Here is a 26880-nt window from a genome sequence, read left to right as displayed (position 1 = left end):
GCCTTATAACGAGTCACTTGGGAGTCCTGAACCAGTTTGTCTCCGGGCTCTTCGCTCAACCATAGCTGGCTCACTACACTTCAGGGACACCCTGGAAGCTGCTACCTGTCCTAGGACCTTGGTATGTTGAATGTTCTTCCTGGGTCACTTCATCCTAGGCCCCACTAGCTAGAACCATTCATTGGCTGTCCCCTCCCCAAATTGAATTACCCTACCTTGGAGCACTCTGGAGCATCTCATACTCACGCCCACCCCACCCCATCTCTGGGTGTGCCTTTTTAAAAATACCAGAGTGTCATGGTCCAGGCTGGCCTCAATTTCAGCACACAGCCCAACTGACCTTGAAACAAAGCCGGATTCTCCAGCTTTTGCCTTCCAACCCCCCAAGGGCTGGAATTACAGGTGTGCACCACTACACCCAGTTTGGGGATGTAACCCAGGGCTTGTGTTACGAAAGCACACTCTATGAACCAAGAGCTACAGCCCCAGCGGGCCTGCACAATTCTAAGTGTGGTTTACTGGGTAGGTACATGACTCTGTGGTTAATGGCCGTCTCGTGTACAAGATGCAAACTCTATGAGGACGCCAGGGACCCTGTTTTCTCCCCCCCTCGAGTACAATGCCTAGCGGTAACGCACACGCACACACATACAATTTCCAGGAAAGGCTGAAGGGATGCGCCTGCGTTTATGTCCCCTCCTCCCTAGCACTGCCTTCTGTACCCATCACCAGGTACATAGCAGGTGCGTAATAAGCCCTTGTCGAGAGATGAATGAAAAAATGAACTAAGTGTCAGCGCGTCCCTCCCCTGGCCTTCTTGCTGGCCTGTCTCTTTAGACAGAACATGTGTATATATAGTTGTAGGATGTAACTCTATATTCATGTGTTAGGAGCCCCTCTCCAGGAGTTGGGCTGGGCTGGGCTGGGAGTCCCTCCCCTCCCTCCCCCCACCGCCCCGCCCCGCCCCGCCCCCACATGCACACAGCAAAACATTTAAAAAGAAAACATCTCAAAACTGCAAAAAACACCACGGCCCTCCCCTCCCCTCCCTCCCTTGAAATGTCCCCCCAACACACACACACACAAAAATAAAACACAGCGCTCCCACGCCAGAGCCCCTTTCCCCGTCCCGTCCCGTCCCCCTCCCCAAGGGTCCCTGCTTCGGAGCGTGACGGTGGTCCCCACACCCGGTGGTGTGGGGTGTGGGGTGTGGGGGGGTGTAGAGGGTGCGGAGGGGCGCGGGGAGGGGCTAGAAGGCCCAGCGGTGTCCAGCGCGCTGGCGGGGCTCGAGCTGGGGGTGGGGGGGACACCCCGATCCGGCGGCCTCGTTGCACGCGCGCCCGCGCACGCGCCCCGGACGCGCTCCCCTCCACCCACCCCGGGTCTCCCCGCGAGGGCGAGCGCGCCCCTTACACGGGCGTGGTTTTCCTGTTGAGCGTGTTGGTGTTGGACGCGGCGGCCTCTTTGGACAGGGTCCCGGGCGCGGGCGCTGCAGGGGCGGGCGGCGCGGGCGCGGCGGGCGCAGCGGGCGGTCCGGTGACCGTGACCGTGACGCCGGACGCCGCCTCCTTGGGGAAGGCGTTGTGCAGGGTGAGGAAGCCCGCTGCGCCCCCGCGGTCCCGCTCGGCGCCAGCCCCGCCGCCCCCCGTGCCTCCGGCCGCCCCGCCGTAGGCGCCCACGCCGCCGCCACCGCGCCACCGCCACCGCCGCCGCCGCCGCCACCGCCCCGGCGCCCGCCAGCCCCGCGGCCAGCGCCTGCCCTTGGACGGGTCGCGGCTGAGCGTGTACATGGAGATGTCCGTGGAGGCGAAGCCCGGGCCCCCGGGGCCGCCGGGAGACGCGTCCCGCGACGGCGACGCCTCGCTGGAGCCTCGGGAGCTGGAGCGGGAGCGGCGGCGGTAGCGGAAGCGGTAACTGGGCAGACGGAGGATGGCCGAGGGGCCGCTGCCGCCACTGCCGCCCGCGCCGCCGCCGGCCTTGAGCAGGTCCGAGCGAGACTGGCAGTGCGCCTCGCGGCTGCGCTCGATGTAGATGTTGACGGCCAGCACGCCGATCACCTCGGCCAGGATGAAGGACAGCCCGCCGAAGTAAAAGGACCAGCCGTACGAGTAGTGGTTTTTCTTCTCCTCGTCCCTCTTGGGGCCCGGCTCGCCCGCGTTGGCTGAGATGTACACGATCACCCCGATGATATTGCTCAGGCCTGGATGGAGACGGTCAGGTGGGAGCCTCGAGGCCGCTGTCCCCCCACCCCCACCCCCGGGGGGGCCCCGCGCTTCCCTGGCCGTCTTAGCCCCCCCTCTCCCTGAGGTCTAAACAGGGGCCTCCACTGAGCTAGGCTTCACCCCCAGGGGTCTACTAAGCCCTGAGACCCACAGAGCTGAAAACTACTCCGGGAGTCTAAACCTGGCTCCCACTTGGTTAAACCCCACCTCCGGAGTCTTAAGTCCTGCCCACCTGGTCAAAGCCCCACCCCCTTGTCCTAAACCCTTCCTCGGGATCCTAAACCCACCCCACTGGTCTAAGCGGTAATCCCAAGTGTCTACGGTTCACCTCTGTTGGGCTGAATTCCACCCAGCTGTCTTAAATCCTGAGCCCATTAAGCTAAACTCCACCCCTTGTTCCCACCGGGCTAAATTCTACTCCAGGAGTCTGGGTCCTGTTGCCTAAACTCCACCTAAGAACTTAAGCCCCACCCTTGATGGACTAAATTCCATCCTAAGGGTCTAAGCCCCTCTGCCCCTGATCCGGGAACTTCAACCCCAAGTAGTTGTAAAGTACCACTCCAGTGGGCTGACTCGGCCTCAAGACCCTAAGCCCGCCAGAGGAGTTCAAACTCTGCTCCCGTTGGCCTAAACCATCTTCAGGAAGTCCCATCCTCGTTGGTCTAAACCCCCACGTCAAAACTCTTAATTAAGCCCCTCCCTCACTGGCCTAAAATACTTCCCCTGGAGGTCTAGCCTCTGCCCTCAGTGTGAGCGCCCTCCCCCGCTTAATCTTGGCCCCACCCTTACCTGGCCCTGGCCCCTTCTCCGCTCATGAGTTCCATAGACCTTACTCATATGGGTCTAAATTGCACCCCTATGTGGTCAAGGCCTTGCCCCCAAGAAGACTCAGACCTTACCTCAGAGAGTCCTGACAATGGCTGAGAATGACCCGCCCCTGTCCCAATGGTCTTGGTTCTTCCCACAGTCTAGGTATCACCTCAGGGTAGTCCAGGTCCTGCCCCTTCCTATCTAGTCTCCATGGGTCTAAATTCTGCCCCAGCACATCTAGGCTCGGTTTCCGGGTCCTGTCCAAAGTATAAACCCGTCTTTTCCCCAGGTCCCCTCCCCTCTGCTCCCTTTGGCGATAATAATGCCATTCCAATTGAAACCTCCAGGTTCTGCCCATTGCTGACCTAACTCTGCACGACAGAGTCCTGGCCTACGTCTCTAGTCTAGTCCGCCCTTGCCAGCCTTAAATTTGACCCTATTAGAATAAATCTTCCTTCTACTCCAAACCCAGCCTCCAGTTGTCTAAACCCCTGGCTGGCCATGTAGGCGTAGGCCGGCATAGTCACCCTGCCACATACCTCCCCTGGACCTAACTAGTCCCTCCCTGAGCCGGTCTAGACCACCCCTCTCCACAACACACCCTCTGCTATTTAAATGTGTTAAACTCCTTTGTAAGATTGCAAGCTCCGCCTTCATTAATCTAATCTCCACAGGAGTGTGTGTTGGGGTGGGGGTGGGGATAGTCTAAACCCTGTAACGCATTGGTCTAAACTAACCTGGGCAAGCCTCACTTTCATTGGCCTGAACTACATCGCTGTGTGGAAGAAGGGAGTCTTTTCTGCATTCTACCCCTCTTTCCAGCCTTAATCTAATGAGCGGGTCTGAGCTCTGCTCCTTAAGACCCAGTATCCTGGTGTCTGCTACCCTAGGCCAGTTTTATTTAGGGCTGGGGAAGTCTTTATTTTGAGATTTCTCGCAGAGCCTAGGCGGGCCTCAAACTCTTCGTGTAGCCAGGGATGACCCTGAACTTGTGATTCTCCAGGATTTCACACATCGATGTTATACGAGGCTAGGGATGGGACTCAGGACGATGTGCACTCTATTGGCCCGGTCATATGCACAACCGGAAGCCCTAGTTCTTCCGGTAACCAACTCCACATTCTGGCCTTGGTCTAGCTTCTTGCGGCACCTCTCTCCTTTTGAATTTTTCCAGAAAATGGCTTTCCTACTCAAACAGGCCAAAGGTTCATCGCACCTTTGGTTTCATTTCCCTGGGCCTAGAACAGTGGTTTCTCAACCTTCCGAATGCTGAGACCCTTTAATACAGTTCCTCACCTTGTGGTGACCCCCAGCCCTAAGATTATTTTTGTTGCTACCTCATAACTGTAATTTTGCTACTGTTAAGAAATGGAATGCAGGATCTCTGATATGCGACCCCTGGGAAAGCATCCTTCAACCTCTGAACCGGGTCACGACCCACAGGTTGAGCGCCACTGGCCTGGAGGGTATTTTTAGCCCCGCCCCTTAGGACCAGCCCCTTTTTAGGATCCACCCAGGTCAATTTCTTTCTCTTTAGCCCCTGCCTTCCTAAGCCAGTCCCACCTCCCTATCCTTAGACTCCCAAGTGTTTCAGGTCCCCCTCCTCCATCCCAGACGCCTCCCATAATTCTCTAGGACAGCTAGGGAAACTCTTGCCTCCTACTTTACCCACAAGACACCAAACTCAACCTAGCCCTACCTTACCCAGCGGGAGGTGGTGCGGTATGGGCGGAAGCTAGGAAAACTCCGGTCCCCAGGGGGCGCTTGGGGAAGGCTGGCATTGTAGTCGCATGCGCCCGGGCACACACACGCAGACACCCACGCGCGCGTCCGTGGGTGGCCCGCCGCCCCTTCCCTCTGCCTCTCACCTGCTGCCACGAACAGAATCCCCGCGCCCAGGATGATGTTCCTTTTGGATTTGTAGACGCGGGAGGCAGCCACGCACACGCCCCCGAGCAGCAGCAGGATGGCGCTCAGGATCGGGAAGATGCTGGAGGCCCGGACCACCCCTGAGGGAAGGAAAAGAAAAGAGAAGAAGGAACGAGAGGAGAGAGCGAGGGCGGTCAGGCGGGCGGGCCACTGCGCCCCGGGGCCCACTGCGCCTCCTGCCTGCTTCCCTCTTTGCGGAGCTAAATTTAGTTCGCTAATTCTGCCTCTCTGGTTCTTTTCTTCTTCTTCTTTTTTTCTTGTCTCGTTTTCCCTCCTGTTTTAAAAGTTCCTTTCTTTGGTTTCCCTCCCCATCTGCACCTTTATCACGTTTCTCTCCCACTCCCCCCCCCCCGCCCCGTCTTCTTCCCTCTCCATATTTCATCCCTCTCGGCCTCTCTGAGTGTACATCCTTCTCTTATCCCCCGCGCCCCCCCCCGTTTTTATTTCTTCCTCCCTTTCCACTCCTTCTTTCCCAAAACCCTGGACAATCAGATTCTGTTATTTCTGAGCCTGGCTAAAGCCACCAATCATAATTAAGACTTCGCCACGTTCTGATAACTGCCCAATCGCAGCACTGGCTTCCCTAGGGGAGTCGTTAGTCCAGGCGGCAGATTGCTGGACCAGCGCGGGGCGGCAGCCAATCTACAACCCTTTGCTGTATAAAATCGCCTGGCCATAGACATCCAACCGACCAATCATCACCCAGGATCCCCCGCTGGGCCTGCCCCTCTGGCCCCGGTTGCTGAGCATCTGGACCTGGATTGGCTGGGAAACTAACCTAGGAGTGAGGTTCAAGCTCCGCCCAGCCCCTTCCTCCGCCCCCCTCTTTCCTCATCCCACCCGGCTCCTTGACACACTCACACACACCACACCACTCCCCGACCCACGTACGGAGCAGGTACTCCGCGCTGTCATGGTCGTAGTCCGTGTCCTCCGGGAAGTGGTTGATCTTCACGCAGACACCTCTTTTCAATCCTGGGGAGGGGATGGGGACCGTGGGGTTGTCAGAGTTAGGGACCGGGCATCCCCAGTGTTCTGAGAAGACCCTCCCCCACTTAGACACCCTGAGACCCCTTCCTGTCCCCGCTCTCTCTGGGCCGATTAAGAGGTAGGTGCTGGTGTCCCGGCAAACTTTGCACCCCTCAGATCTGCTTCCCACTTGTACTAAGAATTTTTCTTTTAAGGAAGAGAGAGGAAGCAGGGTAGGGACAGAAAGGGACAGATATGGTGTCAACAAGCCTTTAATCCCAGCACAGCGCCAGAAGTAGAAGCAGGAGGATTCATGGTCACTCTTGGCCATGGTCACATGGAGAGTTCGGATGCCAGCCTGGGATACTTGAGATCCTGCCAGAGAGCGGAGGGAAGGAAAAAGATGAGGAGAGGAGGAGGAAGGGGGAGGGAGACCGGTGATAGATCAGAGGCTGACGTCCTTCCAAGTACCCACTACTGGAGACCTTAACTCTCAATCTAGGTGGCTTCCCAGGTCCCCTCCAAGGAAGTCAGTGTTGGCCGCCGCCATGTCGAGGAACCCTTGTGCCCCAAGCTTGTTGAAAAGGCTGACAGTGCTTGGGAAAACCAGGAACTAGGAAAACACTACAGTTCCTGAGAACCTAGAGACCATCCTGCAGCTTCACCCCTTCTTCTCTCTGTTCCTCACCCTCCCACCTAGCTAGAGCCCATCTATTTCATCCCTGGGAACAGGTTCCTGTTTTACAGCCTGTGGTATATAGCCCCAGAAAATAAACTGCATAAATACGTTCATTCTCAACTCCGAGCTCCCTCCAACCTGCTTGCCATAGTCACTCTGCAGAGACGGTTCAGGGGCGCGCGCGCACACCACACACACACACACACACACACACACACACACACACACACAACACACACAAGCAAGCTGGACCTTCAAGGACCAACAGTTCCCTGGGCTGCCCCTTGTAGCGCGTGCATCAGGTAGACTTTCTGATATTCTTTATCCTGTGCAAGCTGGGCGTTCCTAGAGGTGGCAGCGGAGGTGGGGGGCGACAAGAGCAACGACTACATACTAAGATCTGACTTCTTGTATCTACCTTTGCGTGGCACAGAGCCTGGCTCCCAGGATGCCTCAAGGAAGGAAGGAATGGACGGATGGATGGATAGATGGATGGATGGATGGAAGGAATAATGAATGACTGTAAAGACAGCAGAAAGAGGTTGAAACAAGTCAGGCAAAGGAACGCAGGGGAAGAAACAGTGAAGAAGCCAGGCGTTGGTGGCGCACACCTTTAATCCCAGCACTCGGGAGGCAGAGGCAGGCGGATCTCTGTGAGTTCCAGGCCAGCCTGGTCTCCAGAGCGAGTGCCAGGATAGGCTCCAAAGCTACACAGAGAAACCCTGTCTCAAAAAACCAATGTATGTATGTATGTATGTATGTATGTATGTATATGTATATAGATAGATAGATAGATTAGTAGTTATGATTCATAATTACGACAGAGCTAGCAAATAAATCCTAGTCATTGCCAGAAGCAATGTAACTAATATAAGACTCTGTGCAAGCGAGAGACCCTGTTTTGATGGGAGTTGTCCTTCTGAATATGTGTCTCTCTTATTGGTTGATGAATAAAACACTGTTTGACCAGTAAAGGCAGGAAGATAGGCGGGACTAGGAGACGAGGAGAATTCTGGGAAAGGTAGGCAGAGAGGCACCTCTAAGAGATGTCATGTGGCCGCCAAGGGAGTAAGAGGTCCGGTCATTCTCTGGTAAGCCAAGACCACGTGGAAATTCTTAGAGTGATAGAAATGGGTTGATAATTAAGACACAGCTAACCAGTAAGAAGCCCTAGCCATCGGCCTACAATTTTATAATTAATACAGCCTCTGTGTGTGCTAATTTGGGGCTGAAACAGTGTCGGGACCAGGTGGGACAAGAAAAAACTCCAGTAATACTGGATGAAGGAGCAGGTTCAGTGGGAGATCCTGTATGAAGGAAGGAAGGCAGAGAGCGGATACAGCTGGACATCTGATGCCCTCTTCTGGCTTCTGTGTGCATGTGCATCAGCACACACACACACACACACACACACACACACACACACACACACGTACATGCGCACACTAGGAATAACAGAGCTTGCAAGGTGGCTCAGTGGGCAACCTGAGTTTGATCCTTGAGAACCAGGTCATAAATAAGTCTGTGCCCCCCACTAATTAATTTAATTAATTGCAATTAAAAATAGAGAGGTAGGGCCAGGCGTTGGTGGTGCACGCCTTTAATCCCAGCACTCGGGAGGCAGAGGCAGGGGGATCTCTGTATGTTCGAGGCCAGCCTGGTCTACAGAGGCTCCAAAGCTACACAGAGAAACCCTGTCTCGAACCCCCCCCCAAAAAAATAGAGAGGTAGGGCTGGAGACATGGTTCAGAGGTTAAGAGCACTGACTGCTCTTCCAGAGGTCCTGAGTTCAATTCCCAGCACCCACATGGCAGCTAACAACGGTCTGTAACTCAGCTCCAGAGGACCTGACACCTATGGCAAAACACCAATCAATGCACATAAAATAAGTTAATTAAAATAAAAACAGGGAGAGGTAAGACTGGTGTCATGTTCAGACCAAATGTGTGATGCTAAGGATCCCACTTTGGGAGCACTTGCTTCTCTTGCAGAGGACTTAGGCTGAGTTCCCCCAAATCTAACTTTAGTCCCAGGGGATCCAATGCCCGTTTTTCTGATTTCTGTGAGCACCAGGCACACACACAGTGTGGAACATGCATAGACAGAAAATAAAAATAAGCATTTTTTTTTCAAATCCTACTATACCATCCTTATTCTGTCACCTTGTCAACATCCGTACTAACGGTTTCTGGGCCTCCACATGTAAAGATCCCAAGGCTGGGACCTGATTCATTGTGTTGATGTGAAGAGAGGATCCAGATGAAGAGATGTAACACACTTTGTCTGGAGCATGACTGGGTGTTCTGGTGATCTATTGTAAATTGTGCTGGTCGGTTTTGTGTCAGTTTCGCACAAGCTGAAGCCGTTGGGAGGGAGGGAACCTTAATTGACAAAATGCTCCCACCAGGTTTGCTGGTGAGAAAGCCTGTGGTGCATTTTCTTGACTAACGATTGGTGTGGGAGATCCCAGATCACTGTTGGTGGTGCTCCCCTCCCCCAGGCTGGTTGTTCTGGGTGCTATAAGAAGACAGGTTGAGGACTGATCCAGACCCCCTGAACGTGGGTGTCAGTGAGGAGGCCTTGGCAATCTGTGGGGCCTCTGCTAGTAGATCAGTACTACTAGTATACATATGGACTTTGGGAGCCCTCTCCACAAAGAGGGATTATAGTAGGTAATTACCAATACGGAGTCAGGTAGAAATATAAGGGTATTTAATAGGGAAAAGCCTTACTTACAGAGCGAACCAGCCAGCCGGTGGTAGTCTGTACAGCAAGAAGCAAAGAGAGCCTTCTTAGGGGCTGGCTACAGCTTCCCCTACAAGGGATACTCTCTCAGCCTAGGCACATGGGGGAGGGCCTAGGTACTGCTCCAAATGATATGAAAGACTCTGAAGATTCCCCATAGAAGGTCTCACCCTCCCTGGGGAGAAAAAGGGGATGAGATAGAGGGCTAGTGGGGGGCAGAGGAGGAGGGGATGGAGAGGGAATTGGAATTGACATGTAAAACAAGCTTGTTTCTAATTTAAATTTTAAAAAATAGAAAAAAAGACAGGTTGAAGCTGGGGTGGCGCACGCCTTTAATCCAAGCACTAGGCAGAGGCAGGTAGATCTCTGTGAGTTCAAGGCCAGCCTGGTCTACAAAGGGAGTTCCAGGACAGCCAGGGCTACACAGAGAGGCCATGCCTCAAAAACAGAAAGAGAGAGAGAGAGAAAAAACAGACTGAGAAAGTTATGAAGAGCAAGCCCGTAAGTACCATGGTCTCTGTTTCAGTTCCTGCCTCCAGGTTCCTGCCATGAGTCTCTGCCCTGACTTCCCTTCATGACGGACTGTAAACTGTAAGATGAAATAAACCCTTTCCTCTCCAAATTGCTTCTGGTCATGGTGTTTTATCACAGAGATAGAAACCCTAGGCAGTATCCATTGTCCAGATGTGGAGAATAAGGCACCGAAAGGCTCTGCAATCCAGCACTGATGGATGAAGGAAGAAGAACTCACACCAAAGTGTTCACACACACACACACACACACACACACACACACAAATAAATATAATGCAAAAATTCTTTAAAAGATGTCAGAGGCCAAAAAGATGGATCAGCAGTTACAGCATGCCGTATTTTTACAGAGGACCTTGGTTCTGTCACCCAGCACCCACATCTAGGAACTCACAAGCACCTGTAACTCCAGCTCCAGGGGAATCTGACGCCCTCTTCTGACCTCAGTGAGCATTGCACTCACGTGCACAGACACAGACACACCTAAATTTTAAAAAATACATATATTCAAAGCCCGGCACTAGTGGTGGTGTGCCTTTAATCCCAGCACCTGGGAGGCAGATATCAGTGAGTTCAGAGCCAGCCTGATCTACAGAGAGAGTTCCAGGACAGCCAGTATAGTAACACAGAGCAACTCTGTCTCCAAAAACAAAACAAAACAAAACAAATAATAAAAACAAACAAACCATTAAAAAAAAACACATATATTCGTTGTTACTATTCATTAGGGAAAGGCAATGACAGCTATAAGGAGACACTGTCTTCTTGTTTGGGTTTGATGGAGAAGGGTCTCCCTGTGTGGCAGGGCTGGCCTCAAACTTATCACCTTCTCTCCTCAGCCTCCTGAGTTCTGGGATGGTAACTGTGCGGTACCACTCTGGATCCAAAATACCACCTCTGCATCCACTGGGATGACAGAGGGCAGAAAATTAGATAATCAATTAAAATCAGAGCCGACAAAATGTGGAGAAACTGGGAATTCCTGAGCACTGCTGGCAGAAATAAAGTGTAGTGTGGCCCCTGGGGGACACAGCACAGTGTGGAGGGTCCTGAAAAGGTTGAAAATAGGGAGGGGGCCAGGAGAGAGGGCTCCGTGGTTAAGAGCACTTGCTGCTCTTGCAAGTGACCTGAGTTCAGTTCCCAGCACCCACATGGCAGTTCACGACTGTCCCCATCTCAAGTTCCAGTGGACCCCATGCTCTCTTCCGACCACTTCCGGCACAAGGCAGGCATGTAGTACCCAGTCATTCGCGCAGGCGAAACACCCATCCGCATAAAATGAAATAAATAAACCTATTTTTTAAGTTAAAAATCATAATGCTACATGACCCAGCAGCTCCACTTAGGGACTTCAACCTGAAAGAATTGAAAACAGCAATGTGGGCCCGGCGGTCGCGGTGCACGCCTTTAATCCCGGCACTCGGGGAGGCAGACGCAGGCGGATCTCTGTGCGTTCGAGCCTGGTCTACAGAACAAGTTCCAGGACAGACTCCAAAGCTACAGAGAAACCCTGTCTCAAAAAGAAAAAAAATAAAGGAAAAGAAAAGGAAAGAAAGGAAAAGATCAACATGAAGGGGAACCAATGCACTCATGTTCTTAGCATGTTCATGGTAGCCAAAGAGTGGGAACAAAAAACATGGTGGCTCGTAATCCCAGCACCTAGGAGGTGGATCCAGGAAGATCAGGAGTTCAAGGCCAGCCTCAGCTACATAGCAACTTGCTAAAAAGTGAGAACAATCCAAACTCTCTTCTAAGATGAATGCACAAGACAAAGCAGATGTGATGTATACAGTGGAACATTATTCATCCCTTAAAAAGGAATTATACTGATGATGTCGCTTGGTGCCTCGAGTGTTGGCCTCGCACACCAGAGGACCTGGGTTTGATTCCCCGGAGCCTTCTAAAGCAGGATGATGGCATATAAGTCTGTCATCCCAGCAGGAGCATCATGGGATCAAGCTCATCTCAGCCAGCTCCTGACTCAACTTGGGCTCTCCAAGACAGTTTTCAAAACCACTCCACAGCCAAGTGTTGGTGGCACACACCTTTAATCCCAGCATTCGGGAGGCAGAGGCAGGAAGATCTCTGTGAGTTCGAGGCCAGCCTGGACTACAGATCGAGTTCCAGGACAACCTCCAAAGCAATAAAGAGAAACCCTGTCTCAAAAAACAAAACAAAACAAACAAAACAAAACAAAAAAACAGTACCACGCCAGGCATGGTAGTGCATGCCTTCCTGATACTCAGGGCAGAGGCAGAAAGATCTCTATAAATGTTAGGCCATCCTGACATACATAGGGACAGCCAGGGCTACATAAAGAAACCCTGTGTCAAAACACAAAACTCAAACAAGCAAAAAAAAAAAAATCATGACAGCAAATTTCGATCTAGAAATGGAATTGTGACATGTATGAAACTGTCAAAATTAACCCATCATGGTGTATCATTAGTATATGTAATAAAAAAAGAAAAACATCTAAACTCTGTATAACATAGCCGAACTTAGAGGTCATGATGAGATGGGAAATAAGCCAGCGGCACAGACAAAACTGTGTGATTTGGCTGTTGAGATGGCTCAGCCCCTAAGAGTGCCAGCCACCAAGCCTTAGGATCTGAGTTCAATCCCTGGGACCCACATGATGAAGCAGAAAAATGACTCCAGAAAGTTGGCCCCCTGCTTCATGCCCCTGCATTGGTACAAGCATGGTCTCTCCCTCACACACACACATATATATACATATACGTGAACACTAAGAATAAGTTTAAAGCCAGGCAGTGGTGGCACACGCCTTTAATTCCAGCACTCGGGAAGCAGAGACAGACGGATCTCTGAGTTTGAGGCCAGCCTGGACTGCAGAGTGAGTTCCAGGACAGCCCGGACTACACAGAGAAACCTTGTCTCAAAAAAACAAACAAAAGAAAGAAAGGAAGAAAGAAAGGAAGGAAAAAAAAGGAACTTCCAGAAGCATCACCTTCCCTGACTTCAAGCTATACTATAGAGCTATAGTAATGAAAACAGCTTGGTATTGGCACAAAAACAGACAGGTAGACCAATGGAATTGAATTAAAGACCCTGATATTGATCCACACACCTACGAATACCTGTTTTTTGACAAAGAAGCTAAAATTATACAAAGGAAAAAAAGAAAGTATCTTCAACAAATGGTACTGTCATAACTGGATGCTGACATGTAGAAGATTGCAGACAGATTCATATCTATCACCATGCACAAAACTTAAGTCAAGACCAGCCTGGTCTACAAGAGCTAGTTCCAGGACAGTCTCCAAAGCCACAGAGAAACCCTGTCTTGAAAAACAAAACAAAACAATAACAACAAACAACAAAAACAACAAGTCCAAATGGATCAAAGACCTCAACATAAATCCAGCCACTCTGATCCTCTTAGAAGAGAAAGTGGGAGAAACCCTTGAAGGGATTGGTACAGGAGGCCACTTCCTGTACATTACACCAGTAGCACAGACACTGAGATCAACAATTAATAAGTGGGACCTCCTGAAACTGAGAAGCTTCTGTAAGGCAAAGGACACAGTCAACAAGACAAAACCGCAGCCCACATAATGGGAAAAGATCTTCTTAAATTTCAAATGTGGTAAAAATTTGCATGTGGCACGAGGGGAAATCAAAGTGACAAACACAGGAAGAAGAATAGTGGTGGCCAAGGGGGGGGGGAACGGGAGAAAGGTTTGGTGGATAGTGTTTCAGTTTTTGCAAGGTTCTGAGGTGTTCGGGAGATTAGTGATAGAACCACACGAATACATGCAGCATTACTGAGCTGTGAGGCAGTACTAGGGATGTAACTCAGAGGGTAGAGTGCCAGCTAGCATACCAAAGGACCTGGGTTCGATTCCCCAGGAATCAGGAAGCTGAGGCATTCAACTGCCACAACCTGCTCCTGGCCCACTGGGCAGTGTGTGAAACCCTGTCTCGAAACAACATGAGACAAAACAAAAACACCACCATAACATAGCCAGAAAAAGAGATCGCTGCTCTCTCTCTGTATGGAGAATACACTCAGTGGGTGAAGAGCCCACGCTGTGCAAACCTGACAGCCTGATTTGGTCCCTGGGTCCCATGTGAAAAGCCAGATGTAGTGGCATGAATTGTAACCCCTCCCCCCCCACACACAGTATGATAAGAGAAGAAAAGTGCCTCCAAGTTCACTGGCCAGCTAGCCTAGACTATGCGCCATCATGGCAGAAACAAGGAAGACCCTGTATCAGCAAGGTGGGCAAGGACCAGTTCCTGAAAGCTATTCTCTGCCTTCCACACATGCATTATGACATGCCTCTAGTATATAATCAAGAACACACACACACACACACACACATGCACGCATGCATGCACACACACACGCACCACAGATAAATAAGTAGACCTTATTTGTAAGTCTCAAAAATGAGACAAGGTCTCAACTCTGTAGCTTTCCTGGAACCCACTGTGTAGACCAGGCTGGTCCTGAACTTACAGAGTTCTGATGGCTTCTACCTCCTGGGTGCTGGTATTAAAGACACGTACCGCTATATCCTTAAGTAAATATTTTTAAATTAGTAAGATGATAAACAAATTTTTAACATGTATCTTTTGCCACTATTTAGAAAGAAGGAATACAGATCTTCTGAATGTGAATTCTTCCCCCGCCCAGACCCCGTGTGTGTGTGTGTGTGTGTGTGTGTGTGTGTGTGTGTGTGTGTGTGTGTCACAGGTCAAATTTGGGCGTCTTCCTCAATCACTTGCCACCTTATTCTTTGAGATGGGGCCTCTCCCTGCACCGGGAACTCACCAATTCAGCTAAAGAGACACAGAAACAGAGAGAGGACAGAAGAGAAGACGGAGACAGGGAAAGTCCTGACTGCCCCAGGGGAACAGCAGGAAAGAGAGGAGTCAGAAAGAGAGACCCTACAAGGACGAGGGTCTGTCTTTTAAAGGAGTCCCTTGCATCTGCGTGCAGACTGTGCAACCTTGGAGCCCTGGGCTGACCAGGGTACTGCCTGAGTGCATTCTGCCAGGTGACAGGCATAGGCCAGCATAGTGCCTGAATCCTTACAATGGTCCACGGGTGCCGGGGATCTGAACCCAGGCCCTAGTGCTTGTGTGGCAAGCATTTAAACATTTGAGCCATCTCCCCTGTGTCTAAATGGTAAAGTCTCTCCATCGGAACACGCTTGGTGGTGTGACGAGTTAAGAAGATCATCTCAGGTTTCCAAATCAGAATGGTCAGAGTCAAAGAAGACTGGTCACTAAAACTCGCTCGTGGCTGGGCACGTCGTTCAGTTGGCAGAGTCCTCAGCTAACTTGGACAAAGTCCCAGGTTCCATCCCCAACACTGTATAAACCAAGCAAGCATGTTAACACACATTCAGCACTCAGGAGGTACAGACGAACAATCAGACGTGCACCCCATTATCAGCTCCACACCAAGTTCGAGGCCAGCCTGGGATACTGCCATAGTGCTAATTATCAACTGTATCAACTGGGCAGCTAGGAGGCAAGCCTCTGGGCCTAGCTGTGAGGGGTTGTCCACATCAAGGCTAGCGTGCAAGAATATATGTAAAAAAAAAAAAAAGAAAGAAAGAAAAGAAAAAAATTCTGAATAAAATCGACGTAGGAAGGCCTCTATCTACATGCGTGTGGGACCACTCCCTGAGCAAGAGACCCTGAACTATATAAAGTGGAGAAGGCAGGACAGCGAGACGGCTTGGCAGGTAAAGGTACCTTCCATCAAGCCTGAGGACCATAGCCCCGAACTGAGGCAGATGAAGAAACTCTGCACCCCTTAAGTTGGTTTTTGTTGCGTATCTTGTCACAGCAAATGGGAAGCAGAACGGATGCACACTTGAGACTCTGCCTCAAAACAGGGGGTCGGGGTGGGGTGGGGTGGAGGGAACCAGACGGCTTGGTGTAAAGGTGCTTAGCGCCAAGCCTGTTGTCCCATTTTGATACCCTAGTCTCACATGGCAGAGAGTGAAGAACCTGCCCCCCTCATGGTCCCCACCGCACACACAGATGCAGCATCCTGGGGACAAGGCTAAATCACAGCCAGGTTTTGCAGGTCACAGAGCTTGGGGCCCTGAGCCAGCTTCTCTGAACTATTCCTATTCCGGACCTGCTCAGTTCCAGCAGTTCGGCTCTTAGGAAACGGAATACCCCCCACCCCACCCCCGAGCCTCAGTCTCTCCTGGCTGAGAAATGAAGGCGTGAAGACGACACTGTGGCTTTATAGGGTTCTGGTGAGGGTTCAGAGAAGTGAAACACAGACCCTGTGGTGGTTACAGCACGAACCAGTTTCTAGGATCTGAGCCTAGTAGGCTAGGAATTTGTACTTTTTAAAGACTGTTTATTTATTTATTTATTCATTCATTCATTCATTCATTCATTCATTGCCCACCCTCTGGCTGTCCTCAAACTCTTTGCGTAGACCAGGCTGACTTCAAACTCACAAAGATCCACCTGCCTCTGCCCCTCAAATTCTGAGATTAAAGGCGTGCGCCACCACACCCGGCCCGGTTTGATTTTTATTTTTAATTCGGGATTGGCAGGATTGTGCCCTTGCAGGCCCCGCAGAGGGTGTCAGATCCCTCTTGCGCTGCGGTTAACAGTCAGTCAGGAGCCACCTGACACGGATCCTGGGAACTGAACTCTGGTCTCTGGCAAGAGGAGCAAGTGCTCTTAACCGCTGAGCCATCTTTACAACCTTGGGCTGGATAGGAGGTTTTTTCTTTTATGTACAGGGACGGGCCCTGAGTCTCTTACAACCCCTTCCCCATGCCCAGGACCTGGAGAGAGGGAGGTGGGGACGGTGGGGTCCTCAGAGTTAGGGACAGGCAAACCCCAGTGTTCTGAGAAGACCCTCTCCTGCGCAGACGCGCACCCCCAGACCCCCGGGGCTGATTAAGAGGAAGATGGTTAAGCGTCTATCCGTGGACAGGACACGTGAAAACCAGGTCCAGTGCGCTGCGTCCTTCCCACGCCTGGCACTGTGGGTGCCCCAGCCTGAGTCACTTTCCCTTCTCAGGCCTCCAGCTTGCCTCTGTGACAAACAGGAGCCATAATAATACCTTCCCTGTGGCACAATTGCAAAGACTCAATGAGATAATAAGGCAGGCAAAGTGCTGAACGCGGGGATTTGCAGAGTCAGCAGCAGTAAATGGGGCCGTGGGTCCAGGTCTGCTGAATCCCCAGAGAGGAGCTGCGAGCCTGGCTGAGAGTTCTCCGAAACGGGCTGGAACACAGCGGTCCAGGGTGGGAACCACCACCCCAGTGCCGCAATAGGCACCGGTCATGAGGGGGAAACCCACTGGGAGCCAGAGGAGCAAGGAGGGGGAGGAGCCATGTCTCACATTGATTATATGAGATTATTTTTCGTCACACTCGCTTGAATATTAAGTTCACCTGTTTGGGTTTTTTTTTTTTTTTACTGCCGGGAATAGAGCCCAGGTGAAATACCAGGGCGCCCCCCTGGTAGATTCTAGGCAAGCACCCTACCGCCAAGCCCCACTCCGAGCCTTTCACTGGAAGATTCTACGTGGGCACTTTACCATTGAAGCATTCCACCAGGCCCTCAATAGTGAATTCTAGGCCAGAGCACACCACCGAGCCACCCCACCCTACCTAATAGCCAGCCGGCTGGTGGATTCTATGCAGGTGTTTTACTCCTGAACCTTGTCCTCAAAGCCCTCAGGGGGAGACAGCATTTAGGCTGGTGTTCTACACTGAGCCACACCCCTAGATCCTCACTGGGGGATTCTAGACAGGGGCTCTACCACTGAGCCACACCCCCAGCCCCTCACTGGGGGATTCTAGGCAGGGACTCTACCACTGAGCCACACCCCCAGCCCCTCACTGGGGGATTCTAGGCAGGGGCTCTACCACTGAGCCACACCCCCAGCCCCTCACTGGGGGATTCTAGGCAGGGGCTCTACCACTGAGCCACACCCCCAGCCCTTCTCTGTTCCTTTTTGTTTGTTTTAATGTATCTATTTGAGTGCTTAGGAAGGATTCTGGATTCAACCCCTTGAAATGCTGATAAGAAGCAAACAGTAATAAGTAAACAATAGTACCAGGATATGCCGCACCTGCTAGCCTACTAAGTGTTTTACTCCTATCAGTGCAGACTCCCCCCCCCCAATCTTGTGAATAAGACATTATTTTGGGGTGTGGGTTTGTCGAAATGGTTCAGGAGTTAAGAGCACTGGCTGCTCTTCCACAGAACCTGGGTTCAATTCCCAGCAGACACTTGGTGGCTCATAACCATCTATAATAGGATCTGGCCCCTTCTTCTGGCCTGCGGGTGTACATGCAGAGCACGCATACATAAAACATACATAAAGTTTTTTTAAAAATTAAAAGACGTTTATGATCCTCCTTTCACAATGATGGAAACGAAAATGGGAAAGTTGAAATATACATACGGCCCAAGGTCACACCACCCTCAGTGGTAGACACAAAGCAAGCCCCCCCCCACACACACCCCGCCCCCCCCATTCCCGGGTCTTGTTTTAGGGTTTATGTCTCAACGCAAAATTCTATACCATGTCAGACACCACAAAGGAAGATGAGGACTGAGTCCCAGAATTCCCAGACCCGCTGAAGGTCTACCCTTCTAAAACCTGAATACCCAGTGGGCTGGAAGCTGGGAATTTTTGTGGCTTTGTTCCGGACCTAAATTGCAACCCAGTTGCTGCGGTGTGTTAACTGTGTGACTCTGGGCAAGACACTGTGCCTCTCTGAGCCCATGCTTTCTCTTGGGGGGGGGTGGCAATAACAGTAGCTCTTCAGCGGGGTTATTTGAGTGCCACATGAATGAGTTACAGTAACAGTCAAGTCAGCCTTCACAAGCGAGCTCCATGACACAGTAACCTCCTTTGGCTTGCAGCATACCCGCTTCCCCAGTTTTAAATCAACGTCTGTCTGATCCTTTCTCATCTCTCCTGTGCTGCCTTTCTCTAGCTCCCTCACGCTTTAACCCTTCCTGAGAGTCGGTTTTGTTTGTCAGCTGGCTACAGCCTAAAGTCACCTAAGAGACTCACAGGGAGGGATGGTTTAGATCAGGTGGGCCCTTGGGCGTGTCTTTGGAGGATCCTCTCGATTGCTTTGAGATGGCTAGATGTGCCCCCTGTGGGTGGTCCCATTCCCTGGGCTTGGGCTCCTGGGTTGCATGAGAGAAAAACCCAGCACTGGTGGGCAACACGCAGCACGCATCCGTCCGTTTCTCTCAGCTCTTGACTGTGGAGGATGTACCGTGACAGGCTATTTGAAGCACCTGCTCTCCCCACATCAATCCACCGTAACCTGGTCCACGTGCGGAAGAGCAACCCCTGAGGGCATGAAAGCGAGAGAACTGACCCTACCCCTTGCCCATCACTGCAAGGGGTGAACTAGCTAGGGCACCCGCTGGAGAGAACTCACCCTGGTAGTGAGGACGGGGCTGACCAACCCTGCAACAACCCAGGCCCAGAATCAGGGCTATGAGTTGGTCCAACCCAACATCCACCCCATCCATCCATCAGTATGTGAAGGGGCCGGTCCTGCAGACCCAAAGCTGCGGGACCTCCATGACACAGGGCACCAGCAGGATAGCCAAGAGGAGTTCCAATGAGAGCCCAGCATCTCATTGGGTAGCAGAAACCATCGGACCAGACCGATGACTCTCTGCAATGATCACATACTTGCAAGAAAAGATATATGGGCTAAAGGGTTTGCTTTGTGACTCCCTGTGACACACTGAAGCTTCCATAATGAGATTTCCCCCTCCTATTTTTTCTTTTCTCTTTTTTTTTTTTCCTCTCTTAAATTTTATTTTACTGGGAGGGAGGAGAAGTCGCAAGGGGCAGAGGCTATGGACAAGGACATGAGTGGGATCAGAATCCACGATGTGAAAGACGCAAAGAATAAATAAAAGGAAGTTTTTAAAAAAATGTTGAAAAAAGTCCCTTTCTCCTTTAAGTTATTTGTTGACAGAGTATTTTGTCGTAACAACAGAAATGAAATTAGACCGCCTTTTGAGTGTCTTTTCTTTCTTTTTTTCTTTCCCTAAGACAGGGTCCTGCTGTGTAACCCAGGCCCATTGGAGCCTTGGATCTTGCCCTGGAAACCCTGCCTCCAGAGTGCTGGGATCATAGGAGTGGGCCACCGTGCCTGTCTGGCTTCAAATGCCTTTTTTTTTTCATTTTTCTTATGCTTGTTTTGATGCCGTTCTAAGGAGTACTACTTCTATTGAGTCAGCGCGTCTCGCCAGAGGCGAGGCTGGACAGCAAGCCCCAGCGACGCTCTTTTCTCTACCTTCCCAGCTCTGGGATTTGCAGGCATTTGCCTCCCTGTCCGGCTTTTTATGTGGGTTCTGGGACTTGAACTCAGGTCCTTGTGTTTGCAAAGCAAGCACTTTATGAAAAGAGGTTGTTTGTTGTGCTTCTTTTTCCTCTCAGGTGACTCTGGTCCACTCATGCACTGACGCTTGTCATACGGACACCTCCAGCCTGACTCCAGTCTCCCAAGACCGTATTTCTAACAGGCAAGAGGAGGAAAGGACCACAAACAGACCAAACCTAACTGAGAATGGCTTCTTCGATTTGTAAGGGATGAAGAAAGGGTGGAGGAAGAGTAGCGTCCTGGCTTCTGAAAATGCCATGGAATTCAGCCAGACCTTTTGACACAGACCTTTTATTACATCTGCTTGTGAGGCTGAGGCAGAAAGATTGCGAGTTCAAGGCTAGCCTGAGAAACTTGGTGAGACTTTGTCTCAACAACAACAACAAAAAAAAGCTGGGGCTACAGCTAAGGGGTAGAGCGCCTTCCTAACAGGCTTGAGGCCCTGGGGGAGAGAGGGGAAGCTAGGTGTGGTGGTTCATACCTGTGGTCTCAGTACTTAGGCTGCTGAGGCAGGGGGACTTCTATAAGTTGAAGGCTAACCTGAGCTGCATCGAACAGTCCTGTCTCAAAAGCAAGTCGAGAAGCTAGGTCTGGGGGACTCGTGCTGTAATCCCAGCACTTCGGAGACAGAGACAAGGGGATCTTGTCTGAGCCGACGAAATGGCTCACTGGGTATAGGTGCTTGCTGTCGAATCAGATGACCTGAGATCCACCCTGGAACTCAGGTGGTAGGAAGAGAAGAGAAAATTAGCTGCCACGAGTTGTCTGCTGACTTCAACCTATGTGGCCATGGCATGCATTCGTGTCACACACACACACACACACACACACACACACACACACACAGAATAAATATAATGGAACATAATAAAAATAAATTTAAAAGAGACTGCATAGACTTCCTATTTAAAAAAAAAAAAGTCCAGCCTTGGCTACATAGCAAGTTGGAAGCCAGCCTAGGCTACATGAGACTCTATCTCAAAAATCGAAACAAAAGCATACAGAAAGAAGAGGCAGAAATGAAGCTGGGTGGTGGTGGCGCACGCCTTTAATCCCAGCACTCGGGAGGCAGAGGCAGGCGGAGCTCTGTGAGTTCAAGACCAACCTGGTCTCCAGAGCAAGTGCCAGGATAGGCTCCAAAGCCACAGAGAAACCCTGTCTCGAAACCAAGAAGAAGGAGGAGGAGGAGGAGGAGGAGGAGGAGAGACAGGGAAGAAGGGGGTAAAAAGAAGAGCAAAGCAGAGGGCATGAAATCCATGTCCATAAATGACGCTCGGCCGACGGCAGCCACACTCGGGTGCAGAATGCCTGTTTTTGCTCACAGTGGCAACACTGGCCCTGTACGCAGCCAATAATTACCGCTCTGCTCTGCCTTCAGTGATGGTGCCTCTCCCACCACAGGTATTGTTTCCCAACAAGCATTCTAGAGCTGACGCACTCACAACTGGGCTGGTGATATCCCTCCTTAATAATGAGAGAAACAGGAGAAAATACAGGAATTTAAACAAAACGCCCGCTCTTCCATCTCATGAGCAAATCCCCATTGCCAAGCGTTCTGGCCAAAGCTTCTTCCTTCACCCCTTGGGAGTCCTCACCTGAGGTGATTTTTTTTTTTTTAATCCCCCAGGGGAACATAGATAATGTATGGAGACAATTTACAATTTTGGTTGTCACAACTGTTGGGGGGGTGGGCGGGACTAGACGGGGAATAGAGAAGCAGACCTACATCCTAGGATGCACAGCTCAGCCCCCGCTGCGTAGAATTCTCAGTCCCCAAATGTCACCAGGGCTGAGGTTCAGAAGCCCCGCCTCCAAGACACCCCTCACCAGTCTCTGCCTCTGGGATGGATGATCCCACGGTTGCTCCATCAGCAAGGTCTTCCCACGGGGAGCTTTGGAATACACTATGAATCCAAACCACGGCTCCCACATTCTCCCTTTCCAGCCTGCCCTTAGCCACTGCTCAACGCAGCAGCGGCAAGAGCCATCCTGTTAGAACTTAAGCCAACTCCCGTGGCTTCTCTACTCGAGAACATTCGATGGCTCCCATCTCCAAGTGAAAGCAGAGCCTTCTGAGGGATACCCGTGAACCTGTGACATCAAGAGCCTATTACCTCTCTGACCATGCACTGCCCCCTTCCTCCCTGTGTCCCAGCCACGCTGGCCTCCCCCTGGCTGCCCAACACAGGCTCATGATCACCTCAGGGGCTTTGCAGCCACTACTTCCACAGCCCACACAGCCAGGCGTCTCCAACCTCTCTTCTTTCAGAGCACCAACCAATGTCAACAGCTGCATGAAACGTTTTTTGAGGCAGGGTTTCTCTCTGTGTAGCTTTTGGGGTCTGTCCTGGAACTCGCTCAGTAGACCAGGCTGGCCTTGAACTCACAGAGATCTGCCTGCCTCTGCCTCCCCGAGTGCTGGGATTAAAGCTCTACTGCTGGGCTCAGAGCAAAAGATATTTAAAGTCAGAGATGTGTGTGTATTTTTGTCTCTTATTGTCCTTGACTCAGCAAAGAGAACCCGGCGGCCATGGAGATGGCTCAGTGGGTAGGGACGCAGGCTTCCAAGCCTGAAAACCTAAATTCACTTCCACAAACTTATGTGGTGGAAGGAGAGAAACGACTCCCACAAGCTCTTCTCTGGTCTCTACCTGCACACTGAGACATGCCTTCAACCCGTACTGACACACACATAAAAATTAAAAGGTAGAGGGCCTGCTTCACATTTAAAGCCAATTTAAAAAAAAAAAGGGATGGATGGATAAACATGGATAAATGAATGAGGGAATGAATGAATGAATGAATGAATGAATGGCATACACTGTCATGGGGGGGTTCCTGTGCAGACCCCCATATTTGGCTTTGTACTTCAGGCCTGGTCCAGCTAAAGAGTAGACATGAGTGACGTGTCCCTCCCTGGGGGGGGAGGGGCTGGGGGATGCAGTAACAGAGAAGAGGAGGGGGGCGTGGGAGCAGAGGTGACTGTGACATCTGAAAAAGTGTCTGCTACTCAAATCGGGTCAGTAGCAGTGAGTTGTGAACTTGAGGTCAGATCTTCTGTGATAGCTCACCAGAAGCCAGACATCAGGTCTTCAGGGAGCAGTCAGTGTCCCTGCTTTGAAACAATGGCAACCGACTTTGGTTTCCAGTACGAAACACTCCACGGACTTGTCTTCAAAGCCCACCCATTCTTCACTCGAGGTGAGTGATTTGACCGAACAGAGAAGCTGGGGCAATAGGAATAATTAAAAAAAATAAAAATAAAGACAGACGGAAAAAAAAAAGTGTGAAAACTTTAGCTATTGGCATTACAGGAGGAGCTTCAAGGTTGCAGGTCCACCCTTCCATGCCACAGATGAGGGCACAGAGGCCCAGAAAGGGGGAAGGACAGGGATCATATGTTAAGGCACCCAGAGTCTTGCTTCCCAGCCCAGCACCTCTGTATGCATGGAAGATAGACCTGAAATTTTCATGAAAGAATTAGTGACATAGAGGGTGGGCTAGAGAAGGCGCTGAGGAGAGAGACAGCAGATGTCCTGGACAGGAGGGGCCTGGCAAGGCGATAGGTTTGAGCCTGAAAGCGGCACAAAGAAAAGAAAACACTTGGAGGGAGAGTGGAGAAGCAAGGGGGGTCAGCTCTCTTGACCGGGAGTCCGCTGAGGAAGGCATGAGGCCGTGGAGATGAAGTAGACCTGCCCGAATGAGAACTGGAAAGACCAGGGTGTGAGCTTGGGAGAACCTCTCAGGAGAGGAGCTAAGGGCTACCGACGAGGAGAGGAAGACCTGCCAGAGGGAGAGTGAGCAAGAGAGACCGAGGAGGTCAGAAGGGCATAGCTTTGTTTCAATTCTGGGAGACAATGGAGCCAATAGGAGAGGAAAGAGATGGGAATGGGGCAAGAATGCTAAGGGCTGGCTCATGGGTGAAGGGGCTTGCCGCCAAGGAGGACAACCTGAGACCCATCCCTGGGACCCACACAGCGGAAAGAGATTATAGCTCCTTCAAGTTCACACTGGAGCTTGCACGCACTCCACTGGATGGATGGATGGATGGATGGATGGATAGATGGATATAAGAAACATCTTAAGGTGGCTGAAGAATTGGCTCAGCAGTGAAGAGCACTCTCTGATCTTCCAGAAGACCAGAGCCCAGTTCCCAGCAACCATAACACACAGCTTACAGCTTTTCTAATAACTCTAACTCCAGGGCGTCAGAGGCCCTTATTCAGGCTTCCGTGGGTACTTGAACACATGCAAAACCCTGACGCACACAAATGCGTATATGGTAATCCCACACGGCTCACAATCGTCTGTAACTCCAGTTCCAGAGGATCCAACACCCTCTTCTGACGTCAAAGGTCACCAAGCATGCACGTGGTACATAGCCGAACCTGCAGGCAAAACCTCCAAACACAGCATCAAAATAAAATATCAAATGAAAAAAAAAAAAAAAAAAAAAAAAGAGAAGCCCAGAAGAGGGTTGGGAGGTAGGGGAGAAGAACGCGTGCAATCAGCGCCTCCAGCACGGACGCACAGCCCCGGAGACCTTGACATGGAGACTCAGAACACACTAGCCGTCAATTTGCTGGAGGCCCAGGCTTCAGCGAGGTGGCCAGCGAGGGCCTTCCTGCACCCTACCTTCCAGGCAGCATATCCGCCAGAGGCCTGAGTGTGTGAGGCCCCCAGGGTCCTTCTTCTCCGAGGAGCCGCTGCCCCCACGGTGGGGAGGTCCATCGTCACCTGCGGTGACGTTGGTGGTGTTGCAGATGAGAGCTCGTGTGTAGAGCCAGTAGTCAGTGCTGATGGCGATGGTCATGAGTCCAAAGGCCGCGAAGGCGCCTACGGTGGTCAGCAGTACCTGGACGCCCTTTTCACACCACAAACCCCTCTCTTCATTCCAACGTTTCAATGACTCCAGTTTGACCACGGGCAACCGGGGGGCCGTGGGCCACCACCGGGGCAGCGGAGGTGGGGCCGTGCCGGCGGCTGGGGGGGTCACAACACACGCAGAAGCAGGGGGCCTCGAGGGGCCAGAGGGGACGGGGGCAGCGAGCAGGTGGCTGCAGAGGCGGAGGTCAGAGTGAAGCCATGGTCTCCATCTGGTGTAGGCAAGAGAGAGGGGGTGTTAGTTCCGTTGAGCTGGCCTCTTGTCGCCTAAAGCTGCTTTCCGGCTAAATTCTACCCAAAGATTGCCCCTCATCAGCCCATATACTCAGAGGGCATGACCCAGGCCCCCTCGGTTCCTCTCTCATGTCCTGTTGTGAAGCCAACCCTCCATTCAAAGTCCACTGCTATATCTTCCTAAGAAGGCTCTGTCTCTATTCACTCCTTAGTTTCTCTGGCCCCCATTCCCAGTCTTCTCACATATAGTAACACACACACACACACACACACACACACACACACACACACACACACACACCACATACACACATGTGCGCACACACACTGTAGGACCACTACTCAGACATAGTCTGTCCATAGGTCTCCAATTTTGCCTCTAGTATCTCTCCAATTTAAGAACCAGCCTGTCAGGTGGGAATGTGTTGGTAGGTGTTGGCCTAGCATGCATAAAAACCCTGGGTTATATTGTGATCCCAGTCACAATATAACAGGAACATGGTGGCCTGTGGCTATAATCCCAGCACTCAGGAGGTAGAGGCAGGAGGATTAGTTCCAGGACATCCTTGGCTACATAGCAAGTTGGAGGCCAGCCTGGGCTACTCAAGACTCCATCTAAAGAAAAACAAACAAAAATTGCCATTAATTCCACATTTTTGGGTTTCTGGGGTGTGTGTGTGTGTGTGTTTATTCTCCTTGACAGAATACCTTCCTCCCCAAAAGTTCCTGTTCTTATCGCTCAGCAGCACCTGGCATTTCTCCTATCATGTCCTCTACTTAGGAAAAATAAATCCCTCAATCTCACCTTAGCAAAAAAAAAAAAAAAAAAAAAAAAAAAAAAAAAAAATCCCCCCAAAAATCTTCCCAAGTGACCCCCACTATTCAGAGAAGTACCGTATCTGCTCAGTGGCCCTAACACTTCCATTTTCTCTATGTAGACCCCAAGTCTCACCATTGCCCTTACCACCTTGGACACATCTTCAAAGTGGCAGAGGATTAAATAAAAATTCCGATGCTGGACTCCCACCCGAGAAATTGAAAGTTAATCTGAGAAGCAGTCAAGCACCTGGGATTTGAAAAGAAAAAAAAAAGAAAAAAGAAAGAAAGAAAGAAAGACAGCTCCCTGGGGAGTTTCCAAATCCCTTAGATTTGGAAGGTGGTGTCCTGTCTCTACCATTAGGACTCTCATAATCCCTCCAGTACCCTGGAGGCTCATCCATCCATCTGCCTTCCAACCCCAGTAGCCTGCTATGTCTTTGACTCAGAAAACTCCCAACTGTCTTGCTTAAAAAAGTATTTGGAACCTGGCCTCTGTTCTCCCTCCAAGTCACACAAACTCACCAGGCCCGTTGCTTTTTCCTACATTAAGAAAAAAATTGCTCTGCGAGCTTCACAAGGTTTCCTGCCATTGCTTCCTCGGGACCCCAGTTTCCTTCCATTCAGAAATGTTCCATCTAACCTGTCCAAAAATATAATGGCCCTCCCGTTCTGC

At 51.1% G+C, this 26880-nt stretch overlaps 1 protein-coding gene across 1 annotated transcript; it reads right to left on the bottom strand.

Moving 5' to 3' along the window:
- Positions 1–1409: 1409 nt before the first annotated feature.
- On the bottom strand, positions 1410–25179 carry LOC113837313 (voltage-dependent calcium channel gamma-8 subunit). The gene is given in 6 exon segments (XM_035449566.1): positions 1410–1693; positions 1725–1755; positions 1758–2200; positions 4901–5041; positions 5853–5936; positions 24906–25179. Coding segments are annotated over 6 exon segments (1161 nt in total). The 5' UTR covers positions 25084–25179.
- Between the last annotated feature and the right edge of the window lie 1701 nt (positions 25180–26880).

Source organism: Cricetulus griseus, chromosome 9, assembly GCF_003668045.3.
Source record: "Cricetulus griseus strain 17A/GY chromosome 9, alternate assembly CriGri-PICRH-1.0, whole genome shotgun sequence".
NCBI lineage: Eukaryota > Metazoa > Chordata > Mammalia > Rodentia > Cricetidae > Cricetulus > Cricetulus griseus.
The sequence above is the reverse complement of the archived record's forward strand: the minus strand, read 5'-3'. Positions and strand labels throughout refer to the sequence as shown.